This window comes from Panthera leo, chromosome A1, assembly GCF_018350215.1.
Source record: "Panthera leo isolate Ple1 chromosome A1, P.leo_Ple1_pat1.1, whole genome shotgun sequence".
Taxonomy (NCBI): domain Eukaryota; kingdom Metazoa; phylum Chordata; class Mammalia; order Carnivora; family Felidae; genus Panthera; species Panthera leo.
The window spans coordinates 211,963,706-211,976,051 of NC_056679.1; the positions used below are offsets into that span (position 1 = coordinate 211,963,706).

Consider the following 12,346-nt stretch of genomic DNA (forward strand, 5'->3'; position numbering starts at 1 on the left):
CATAAAGGTGGTTACCTTACCCACCTCCACACTTCCAACTCTCAGAATTTCTAGTTGGAGGTAGTTTTACAACAAGATGCTACCAGTGCTAGAGGGAGAAGGATGTTTGGGCAAGAGTCGGGAGGCTGAAGGACTCTTCAGGAGGAGATGAGCTGACCCTTCAGCCCATGGACATGGGGAAGGAGCCTTGATAAAGGAATTCTTATGTGATACAAGCTGAGATCTGTGAGCTTGAAGCTGACCCTTAGTGCAGTCTTGTGATAGGCTGAAAGGACATCCTGATCCCTGGAGCCTGCAAATGTTACCTCATTTGGAGCAAGGGTCTTTGCAGACATTATTAAGTGAAGGGGCTTGAAATGGGGATACTATCATCAGTTATCCATTTGGACCCTAAATGTCATTACAAGTGTCCTTATAGGAGAGAGACAGAGGGGAATTTCACACACACACACACACACACAGAAGGTGATATGAAGATGGAACAGGGACAGATTTGGAGACAGTAACCTTAAAGACTGGAGGGATGGTCCACAAGCCAGGCAATGCCAGCAGCCACCACAAACCCAAAGAGGCAAAGAACTGATCTTCCATAGAGCCTCTGGAGGGAGCATGGTGCTGCTAATGCCTTCATTTCATCCCAGTAATACTGATTTTATAACTATAAGAGACCAGATTTGGCTTCTAGAACTATTAGAAACCAGGTTTTTTGGGGTGCCTGGGTGGCTCAGTTGTTTGAGCATCTGACTTCAGCTCAGGTCATGATCTCACACACAGTTCATGAGTTGCAGCCCCACATCGGGCTCTCTGCTGTCAGCATGGAGCCTGGAGCCTGCTTCGGATCCTCTGTCTCCCTCTCTGCCTCTCTCCCACTCATGCTCTCTCTCTCTCTCAAAAATAAATAAAAAAATTAAAAACAACTAAAAATAAAGTAAAATAAAATTTTTTAAAAAGTAAAAAACAAACAAACAAACAGGTTTTTGTTGTTTTGAGCCACCAAGTTCGTGGTAATTTGTCACAGCAGCTATGGGAAACTAATGCAGGTGACACAAGCAGAAGAGCGGAGATGCCCCAACCAAGTTATAGAAGCTCCAAAGCTTGGAAAACCCTGTGATTGGGGCTTCTTGGAATGTGTGGCAAAGGAGTTTTTGGAATGGCACAAATCTGTCACTTCCTAAGGAAGCTTGCAGCCAGGCAGGCTATATGAGATGCATATTCATTGGCAAGGTAAGCCTTTGTCAGGGCAAGACCAGCAGCCAGGCATCTGGACCCCTTGCCCATAGTCCCGCCTCCTGGCCACTGTCCCTGTGATTCTTGCCTTGCTTGGGGCTTTGTAGTTGACATCTCTTCATCTCTTAGTTCTAAAAGCAGCATTGCTAGAACAAGGTAAATGATACCTGGTTCCCCCTGGAAGGCTTGTTAAGCTGAGTGCACGGATGCAGCTTGTTGATTTGGAGAGAAATTTTGAAATGGACCAATTCCACAGCCCCCACTCCTACCATCAGCAATGAAGCCCCGGTAGTTAGAAAGGAGATGCCGTGGCCGCAGGCAGGAGCTGGGTGCCAGACAGCCACTGTGCAGCATCTTCCGGGGCCCAGGTTTTCTCAGTGAGCTGGTGATCAGTTCCACGGCTCCACTCTGCCAGTCCACATCAGAGCACTTCAAGGGAGCAAGACAGCCCGTTCTATCTCCCAACTTGTGCTGTCATATAGGAAACAGAATTTCCTGCAATTGCCTCCAAACAATTTGAAGATTATTGTTAAGAGGGAAGCATAAGGAATTTAACAAGTCTTTTTAAATCATTGTCATTTGGTAGCGTCTTTCGCTTTTTACACTCCGGAAAACAGTGTGCAGGTTCCTCAGAAAATTAAAAATAGACCTACCCTATGACCCAGCAGTAGCACTGCTAGGAATTTACCCAAGGGATACAGGAGTACTGATGCATAGGGGCACTTGTACCCCAATGTTTATAGCAGCACTCTCAACAATAGCCAAATTATGGAAAGAGCCGAAATGTCCATCAACTGACGAATGGATAAAGAAATTGTGGTTTATATACACAATGGAGTACTACGTGGAAATGAGAAAGAATGAAATATGGCCCTTTGTAGCAACGTGGATGGAACTGGAGAGTGTGATGCTAAGTGAAATAAGCCATACAGAGATAGACAGATACCATATGGTTTCACTCTTATGTGGATCCTGAGAAACTTAACAGAAACCCATGGGGGAGGGGAAGGAAAAAAAAAAAAAAGAGGTTAGAGTGGGAGAGAGCCAAAGCATAAGAGACTTAAAAACTGAGAATAAACTGAGGGTTGATGGGGGGTGGGAGGGTGGGGAGGGTGGGTGATGGGCATTGAGGAGGGCACCTTTTGGGATGAGCACTGGGTGTTGTATAGAAACCAATTTGACAATAAATTTCATATATTGAAAAATAAAAAAAAATAAAATAAAGCCTTCCACTGTGTTGTTACAGTGAGAATCACTATTAGAGCCCCAGTCCATAGGACTTTTACGTTGTAACCGGGACAGTACAGTGACTCATGTAGGGGGACTAAAGAACAGTAGGAGACAGTGCATAATCGGTTCTCCAGTTGTGTGGGAAATGCCAGCAGCGTTCTTGTAGGATAAAGATCACTGGCAAAAACAGACCAAATCGGGTTAGGCTGTTGTTAATTCTGTGCTGACTAAACCAGAGAGGTTGTCTTTTCGGGGTAAATAAATGGGTTGGGCTTTTGTCTTGCTGAGTTTTTTGCATTACATTTTTCTTCTGACCAATCCCTCAGAACATCTCAACAGCCTCCTGTCACAGATCGCCTATAAATATAAAAACAGTATTCTATTGTACATCTCCTAGGAAGGTGACATTATGGCAGACATCCAAAAAGTGAAATGGACAACAGAAAACAACTTGACACTGGCTCCTGAGCCCAGGGCCTGGAAGAGTCACACAATGATGGAGAAGGGGAAAAAAAGAGGGTTCCCTACCACTTTCAAAAGCTATTTCTAGGAGCGCCTGGCTGGCTCAGTCAGTTAGGCATCCGACTCTTGATTGTGGCTCTGGTGATGATCTCACAGTTTGTGAGTTTGAGCCCCAAATGGGGCTTTGTGCTGACAGTGGGGAGCCTGCTTGGGATTCTCCCTTTCCCTGTCTCTCTGCCCCTCGCCGCTTGTGGTCTCTCTCTCTCAAAATATAAATAAATAAATAAATAAATAAATAAATAAATAATAACTTTTTCTTAAAAAGCTCTTTCTGTGTTTCCGTGGGTTCTACCTTCTAGAATCTTGAATAAATCATCCATGATAAGAGGTAGAGAAAGAGCTCACATCCTTGTTTTCCACAGAGAATCCAGAGTATTCATTAGCAAACACTTTTAGTTCTTTCAGTTGTCAAGAATAGCTAACAAGTAAGACATTATCTTAAGTTTCTTCTTTTTCTGCTGCTTTCTGATCAAAGGGACCAGTGAAGCTAGTAGTAGGTAGACTGCAGGAGTTGGGAAAGAGGAAGGCAATGCCCCCAATTGATCATCTCCTAAATAATTGAAAATTAGTAATTGTTTTAGTACCTGCTTCACATTAGAGTAGAAAAATATTCAATTAGGAACCAGGGAACGAACGTAGATTCTATTGGATTCTTTTACTCGATAGTTGAGTGTCCAGCTCTTGATTTCGACTCAGGTCATGATCTCACAGTTCATGGGATAGAGCCTCACATCCCACAGCACAGAGCCTGCTTTCTGCCCCTCTCTTTCTGCCCCTCTCCTTCTCTCTCTCTCTCTCAAAATAAATAGACTTAAAAAAATAACAACAAATAATAACAAATGATCAAGTTCTTATGTGTTAGGCTGTGTACTATACACTATATATAAATTGATATTTTGTTTAACCTACAACACTCATATAAAGTCAGTATTGTTATACTCATTTCATAGATGAGGAAAGTAAGGCTCAAACTTGCTTGAAGTTGTACAACAGAAAACTAGACCTTAGTTTTATTTTTCTTTAATGTTTATTATTTATTTATTTATTTATTTTTAATTTTTTTTAACGTTTATTCATTTTTGAGACAGAGAGAGACAGAGCATGAACGGGGGAGGGTCAGAGAGAGAGGGAGACACAGAATCTGAAACAGGCTCCAGGCTCTGAGTAGTCAGCACAGAGCCTGACGCAGGGCCCGAACCCACAGACCGCAAGATCATGACCTGAGCCGAAGTTGGACGCTTAACTGACTGAGCCACCCAGGCGCCCCAATGTTTATTTATTTTTAAGAGAGAGAGAGAGACAGAGGGAAAGTGGAAGAGGGGCAGAGAGAAAGGGAGACACAGAATCTGAAGTAAGCTCCAGGCTCTGAGCTGTCAGCACAGAACCTGATGCAGGGCTTAAACTCATGAACCATGAGATCATGACCTCAGCCAATGTCAGACGCTTAACCCACTGAGTGACCCAGGTGCCCCTAGACCTCAGTTTTCTTGACTGAAAAGAGAGAGGGCATATTGTTTTTCATTCAGAGACATTCTTATTTAGCATCTACTTATGCTGTATGCTTGACTGGACTTGAGGCGTGGTTGCACAAGCCAGCCATGACCCTGACTACTCTAGGAGGCTGGAGTATCAGCGAGGACCACCCAGCTCTGTAACCTGTGCTTCTGCACATGGTTTCTGTTTCCAGTGGCTGGCTGTACACGTATACTTTTGGTGATCTTCTCTCACATGTCCGTGTGTGTCTGCAGGTGGTGGGCCGGGGAGTGGGAAGCATGCTCAGCAACATGTGGGCCCCATGGAGAGAAGAAGCGAACGGTGCTGTGCGTCCAGACCATGGGCTCTGATGAGCAGGCTCTTCCAGCTAAAGACTGCCAGCACCTGCTGAAGCCCAAGACCCTCATTTCCTGCAACAGAGACATCTTGTGTCCATCGGACTGGACAGTAGGCAACTGGAGTGAGGTAAGCTTCATCCGTTCCCCACCCATTAACCAATCCAAAGCGACCCTAGAGAAAATTGCAGAGTCGCCAGTGTCTATCACCTCTGGCCTGTTTCCTGCATTTCCCACTGCCTCATATCCTATCTTGCTTATTTTTCATTCTTACTGGGTCTTCTCACTTGTCCAGTGATCAGATACCAGTCAGGGATGAGCTGAATCCCACTTACACAGACTCACAACAGCTAATTTTTTTTTTAATTTTTTTAAGTTTATTCATTTTTGAGAGACAGAGAGACAGAGCATGAGCGGCGGAGGGGCAGAGGGAGAGAGAGACACAGAATCCGAAGCAGGCTCCAGGCTCTGAGCTGACAGCACAGAGCCCGACGCGGGGCTCGAACTCAGAAACTGCGAGATCATGACCTGAGCCGAAGTCGGACGCTTAACCACTGAGCCACCCAGGTGCCCCTCACAACAGCTAATTTGTACATTGTCAGGATTTTTGCTATTGTCCCGTCGTCAAACCACTGGTAGCAAATCAGGGCTCTCCCACCCACCCCGAGAGCTGGTTTGTTAAACGCTTACATTTATGTTTCACTGGAACTATTGTAGTTAACTAAAACCGGAGATGTGCTACTCAAATGGTAGAATGATAGGCAGTATACTTGACACTTGAAAAAGCCCCTCACATCATCCGTCTATTCAGCATCGGTCAAGGCCAGACCTGACCAAGAGTTGGCACATCTACTGTTATTAGCCATATAAATTCAAATAAGTGTTGTTGCATTTCCCCAAATTAATCTGATCTAATTCTCTGAGTGCAGTTAGAAATCAGTGGGCTAGAAGGTTAAGAAGAACTCCCAAGCTTCATTTGCCTTTAGGTCACCTGGAACCTGGTAGTGTCACAACTCATGCTCCTACAGTCTGTCGTCGAAGTAGAGACTTTTTGTTCTCCAAGGGTCCTGGAGTCTCCAGGGGCCTTGCTCTGCTTCCCTATACATGTTTCTGTTCAATGACCTAAGGAATGACAAAAAATATATGATTTTTTAAACCAACAGTCCAGACTTTAAGGACAGATGAGTTTCCTTGGAAGGCCCATGCTTTCCATAATAATGCTACTATTGACCAGAATATCATAGGAACTCCTCTTAGGACTCACCTTCAGAGAAACAAAAAATACTGGATTTCGGAGAATGCAGGAAGTACTATCTGTACTCATAAAGGTACTATGAAATAGTATCTAAAGAAGAATTTGAAAATTTGTATAAGCAAAGGTTCCATCTCTGAAGCTGACCCTTTGAAAGCAAAAAACAATCATTTGAATAGAGCCACTCTGATAACCTTAGTTCCAGAACTTTATTTCATTACCTCATGGTCACAGTTCAGGTTTATTTAGCTTCTAATTCTGTGCAGAATACTGTCTTGGGCATTGAAGTGAAAACAAAAGGAAAATGGCGAGCACGGTCCCTATGTTGTAAGAACTTCCTATCAAATGGGAGAGATAGGACCCAAAAAAGAAAAAAAAGAAGAAAGAAAGAGGAAAGAAATATGAAGGGATCCATGCAAAGAAAACATACCTGCAAACTAATAGAGTACTATTAATGTGTGCACATATCAGCATTAGTCCACAGCCAGCCTGGATTGCTGTAAATTACAGTGTTGTCCAAATAAGGCTGAATGAGGTATTGTGACTGGCCCATTAAATCTGTTTACCAGGAATGTTTTGGCTGCATCATCTGAAGCAGTCAATATTTCCTGTCATGTAGAATTTACTAATTGCCAGATCCTTCATGCTTTTTTTAAAGGACTACAATTATATATTTGGCTGAGGAGTTCTTCATATTATGCTCCTATTTGTGGGGAACAAAATGATGTGCCTTAGCTGGGGAACAGGGGACCAAAAAGTTGGCACGATGTGACAAGTACTCATGTCTGTTGTTGCAAATACAGGCCATTGCATAGTGTATTGCCAGCAGACACAGAGTTCAGTCTCTAGCTTCCTCTTGATAGAGCTGAGCAGAAAGGCTGAGACCCTGCCTTCCATTTACGGGATGTTGTCATGAGAGGTGCTTTTAGCTAAATCAGCATCAAAATATCCATCCAGTGGGTCTTCTTTTCTTCCCTCGGCTCTCTTACTAATGCCTGCACACTTCAGCCCTGTAATGAGCTTTGCCAGAATATGATGAAATGTCTTTGTCTTTGATGTTCTAACTAAGCCCAGATACATTTATAAGAGAAATGATACAGTGCTGTCTTCTTGCTACTGTAGTATTTATGGTCCGGATCTTGTCTTGAGACTGATATAAATTGATGCAGGGCAGTGCTCCAGCACAGTTCATTTGGTCTGAACCGGGCTGTTTGGGTCACCCTGTATGAGTTGGAAGCTAGGAGGTAACTGGGCCAAAGATCTAAGAACTGTGAAGCTCCTGGACTCTGCAGGAGTAGGGTCGTCCTCCCTGGGCTGACTTCCCTTCCCTGTCAAGGCACTTCTGCCAACCCAAGCAATGAGAGAGGGTGGGCTCAGCTGTGTCCCAGCATACTCATCCCTGACCCAGCAGGGATCAGAAGGAGGGCTAGCGACAGCTGGCAGGGGGAAGGGGAGGGGAGCATTCTGCCCCTATGACCAGCCCCTCCCTCTCTAAGCTCATGCCCTGAACACTGACTCCTACCCTGATCTCAGATTTCACCAAGAATCTTATTCTGTTTTTACCCAACCTACTTTCTGGGCATGCAGGGTAAAGAAAGGGGTCTTGGTTTATCATAAAGCATCAGAGTTTCTGTGGCTCCCATTTTTATTAGGTCTATCACTTCAGTGACAGGCCTTGTGAGAGAAAGCCAGTCTAGTGGTGAAGGGCATGCACAGTCTCTAGAGCTTGGGGCCCTGGGCTCCAATCCTGGCTCTGCTACTAACTAGATGTGTGACTTGAATCTCTTTGTGATTACCTTTAGTTTTCTGTAGTGTGTTTTCTCCATCCATGAAATGGGGATAACAGCGGTACTTAGACTCAAGGGAAGTTATGGGGATTAAATGAGTTAATAGTTCCAAACTTCTTACTAGAACAGTGCCTGTAACATAATAGGCATTTCTTAGCAGAGTAAATAGATGGAAATAATAAGGTCATCTATCATTTGTTAAGTGCTTTTCACACTATAGAGTCTATCTCATTTAACACTTAAGATAACTTCATGAGGTTGATGTTGTTCATTAATTCCCCCCGTTACTCCTGGCAGTTTAGTGGGATACTAATTTTCCTAGGTTTTTAAGCCCTTGGTGATCCCTAATTATATGGCCCTGAGCTAGTGTTAGAGCACTCTCAGCCTTTTCTCATTTATAAAAAGAGGGTTAATTTAAGGCTTGAAGATAATCCATGTAAGCCCTTTGCATGGTGCCTGACAAATAGTAAGTGTTCACTAAATGGTAACTTCATTCTCAAGCAAGAACACAAGTGTCTGTCTTCTATTCTAGTCTGATTTTGAAAGCCATGGTCAGTCCGTGGCACCCAGATGCCCTGACAATCTTTACCCCCCTGCATTTTCATCTAAACCCACGCCCCAAGCTCAGGGCCATTTTATGCATGGAACACTGTAAGCACAGGGCTTGGGTCAGGGTCTACAAAAATGTTTGAGACCTGAAAGAAAAGGTTATTGTATGCTTTCCATAAAAACAAAGGACAGTGCAAAATCAGAAATCAATATTTAATTACATATTAATGACAGATACTTGTTGGGCTTTTAGCATATGTATTAAACACTTTTATAGGTATTAACACAATACCTCGTAACAGCCTTATTAGCTCCATCGTACAGGTGAAGAAACACACATAGAGACATAGAGACTTCTCCAAGGTCACACAGCCTTTAAGCAAGGCAACCAGAATTTGAATGAAGGCAGCAGAACTTGTACTGTGAACACTCTGCCATATGCATCTCAAACGTCTGCAAAATATAACAGTATGACAGTGTTCATAAAAAATGTATTATGTTTGGAAACAATTTCTAGATCAGCTTTTGTCACTTTGCTGGAATCACAGACTATGCATAATGATTGCTGAGAACTCAGGGCACTCTTAAATTAAATGAGTTGCCCTCCCCAAATACTTTCAGAGCAAAAGAATAAAAAGCCTTTCAGATGGTTTTTATTTTTATTTTTTTAAGGTTATTTATTTATTTTGAAAGAGACAAAGACAGTGAGAGTGGGGGAGGGACATAGGGAGAGGGAGAGAATCTCATGACTCTCTTCAAATCACGAAGCTGTGAAATCATGACCTGAGCTGAAACCAAGAGTTGGATACTTAACCGACTGAGCCACCCAGGCGCCCCTGTCAGAGGGTTTTTAGAGAAAAAGATTGTATTTCCCTGGAGATTAGAGATGTTCCTTTAATATATTTGATGGGGTGTGGTGCAGAGCCTCCAAAAGCAGACATGCCCTTTCTGTGCCTGACAAAAAGCACACAAACAAATGAACACAACCATCAATTAACCAGCTTACTGAGGATCTGTTAAGTCAAAGCTGCTCTTGTGGGTGTTGGCGTGTCCGAGTGACCAGGTAGATGAAATGGCGATTTTCACAAACCAGGTCTCCTGGCTCTTGAGACAGAAGACCCTGCAGCACACACTGGCAGCAGGTCTCCTGCTGAGCAGGAAGCCAAGAACACTCTTGTGCGAAGACTCACAGAAATGCCCTCAGGGGCACCTGGGTGGCTCAGTCGGTTGGGCGTCCGACTTCGGCTCAGGTCATGATCTCGCGGTCCGTGAGTTCGAGCCCCGCGTCAGGCTCTGTGCTGACAGCTCGGAGCCTGGAGCCTGTTTCAGATTCTGTGTCTCCCTCTCTCTCTGACCCTCCCCCGTTCATGCTCTGTCTCTCTCTGTCTCAAAAATAAATAAACATTAAAAAAAATTAAAAAAAAAATAAATGCCCTCAGACTGAAGGAAGACAGAACAGGGAAGCTAGGAGACGCTTCTGAGGCACTTACCTGTGGTAGTCCCCAGTCGAGTTAAGGTCCAAGGTGCTTCTACGCGGGCTCGACCACCTTCTCTTTTGGCCCGGGATGTCTGTTCATGCCAACATCTCAGTTCTTCTCAGATGTCAGCGGCCTGTGCTTTGCCAGGTTTCCTGGAGGACACATACAGGAATCCTTGTTTGACACAACTGCTCACGGAAAACTAGCTCGGGACCATGTTGATTCTCTTCATCACGTCTGATATTTCTTTTCATATTTCATCTCATATTTCTTTCTTTTCATGTCTGCCATGACAAAGTAGCATGTTAAACTTGGTTGTTTAACAACATTTATTGTCTCACAGCTCTGGAGGCCAGAAGTCCAAGGTCTTGGCAGTGTTGGTTCCCTCTAAGGGAGACTCTGTTCCATGCCTTCTAGCTTCTGGTGGCCTCTGGTTTCCTTATAGATGTTAACACCCTGATCTCTGCTTTCAATGGCGTGGTCCTGATGTATGTGTCTCTACATCAGAATTTCCCTTTTTATAAGAACAGCGGTCATACTGGATTAGGACCCACCTTGTGTCCTCATTTGTACTTGACTGCCTCTGCAAAGGCTCCACCTCCAAATAAGCTCTCTGAGGTGGAGCAGGAGGGGTTAGGCAGCGGTTAGGACTCCAGTATATCTTTTTGAGGGGACACAGCTCAACCCATAACAGCTACCTAAGTGTTTCAGCTTACTTTCAAAGCTGGTTTTAGCATGAGATCCAACCATTCATTTATAAATTCCTGAGACTATACAATTAATGTTTTTATGGCAAAGCATTAGCTGTTTCCTACTCAGCCCTTTAGCCCTAACTCTGTGATAAGCCCCAACTGTGTTTTTGAATAAACTCTCAGCACTATAGTTCTGAGCCATTTGTGAGCTCCCCTCCTCCACAGTGCCGCTCAGGTGGGTGGCTTGACTCATTTAGCAGCAGACCTTGTTCTCAGTGGGCTCCCCAAAGGCCTTAATCTTGAAGTAATGGCAAGTAAGAGCAAGATTGACACCCAGGGAGGACATTAACAGATTGACAAGCTGCTTGCCTGGTACGGAGTTCAAAATTGCAAGGTAAGGGCATAAAATAACCATAGCAGATACTGGTTTTGAGAGTTCCCAAACTACTGGTTGAGATGAGCTCTAAGTGTGGCATTGTGTCCTGTATTTATCTCATCCGAAGGGCTTGACAGCTCCTAAGGAGATAAACACAGTTACAAGATGTACGGGAAGAAGCATGGGGCTGAACACAAAACAGTGCTGCTTGTTCTGGTCTGAGGAGGAGAAAAAGGAAACTTTGTTTTTAGCCCCAATATACTTGGCAGAGAGTTAACACTGTCCTGCTGGGCACAATATGCCCCAGGGCTAAAGAGTGGCATCCATCCGTTACTTGGAAGCTTCCGTGTCTACTGGGTAAGGAAAGCAGATGGGGAGGAAAGGGTAGGTGTGCTGGAAAACATATAAACTCCTCCCAGACCCAGGTCTCCATTCATGAAGTTTTGAGTTGCCATTTGGGAATGGGGCCAATAGTTGCAGATCATCCGCTTTTTTGAGAGAAGCTAAAAATCTGTAATTTTAATATGAAATCTGCTAATTAAAAAAATTTTTTTTATCCGCTTATTTTTTTTTTTGAGAGAGAGGGGGAGAGAGAGAGAGAGAGGCAGAGCGCAAGTAGGGGAGGGGCAGAGAGAGAAGGAGACACAGAATATGAAGCTGGCTCCAGGCTCTGAGCTGTCAGCATAGAGCCCGACGCGGGACTCGAACCCACAAACTGTGAGATCATGACCTGAGCCGAAGTCAGAGGCTTAACTGATTGAGCCACCCAGGTGCCCCATGAAATCTACTGATTTTTAAATGTTGGCTACTAATTCAGTTTTTGTATTTTGTCTGTTTGCTTGTTTGTTTTAAGATTGAGGAGGCCACAGAAATAATGTGTGTGGGCCAAATTTAGTCTTTAGGCTGCCACTTTGGAATTTCTGTTCTAGAATACTCTTCACTTTTAAAAGCTCAAAATCTGAAGTGTCTGGGTGGCTCAGTCGGTTAAGTGTCCAACTTTTGATTTCAGCTCAGGTCGTGATCTCACATTCGCGAGTCTGAGTCCCACACAGAGCCTGCTTGGGATTCTCTCTCTGGCTCTCCCCTGCACGCATGCTTGCTCTCTCTTTCTCTCTCAAAGTAAATTAATAAATGTTAAAAAAAGTTTTTTATAATAACAGCTGAAAATCTAATGTATTTTAACTAAACAGCTAGTTAGATAGCTATTATTTAGCCCTGTTTTATTCTTTTAGGTTGAGCAAATTTGCTCAGTAAAAAAGGTTGCTTAATACTTGTAATTTGTAATTCTCTCTATATGTGTGTATATATGTATATACATATACATATATTTTATATATACATATATATTATACACATCTGTTAGCCCTAGGGGATCTCAGTCTTAAAAAATTCAGCAATAAACCA

At 43.6% G+C, this 12,346-nt stretch overlaps 1 protein-coding gene across 1 annotated transcript in view; it reads left to right on the forward strand.

Moving 5' to 3' along the window:
* Positions 1-12,346, forward strand: part of ADAMTS12 (ADAM metallopeptidase with thrombospondin type 1 motif 12) — a 307,211-nt gene that overhangs the window by 250,504 nt on the left and 44,361 nt on the right. Inside the window, exon 18 of the mRNA XM_042903184.1 lies at positions 4,728-4,938. Coding sequence (XP_042759118.1) covers positions 4,728-4,938 — 211 coding nt within the window. The remainder of the gene's footprint in view (positions 1-4,727; positions 4,939-12,346) is intronic.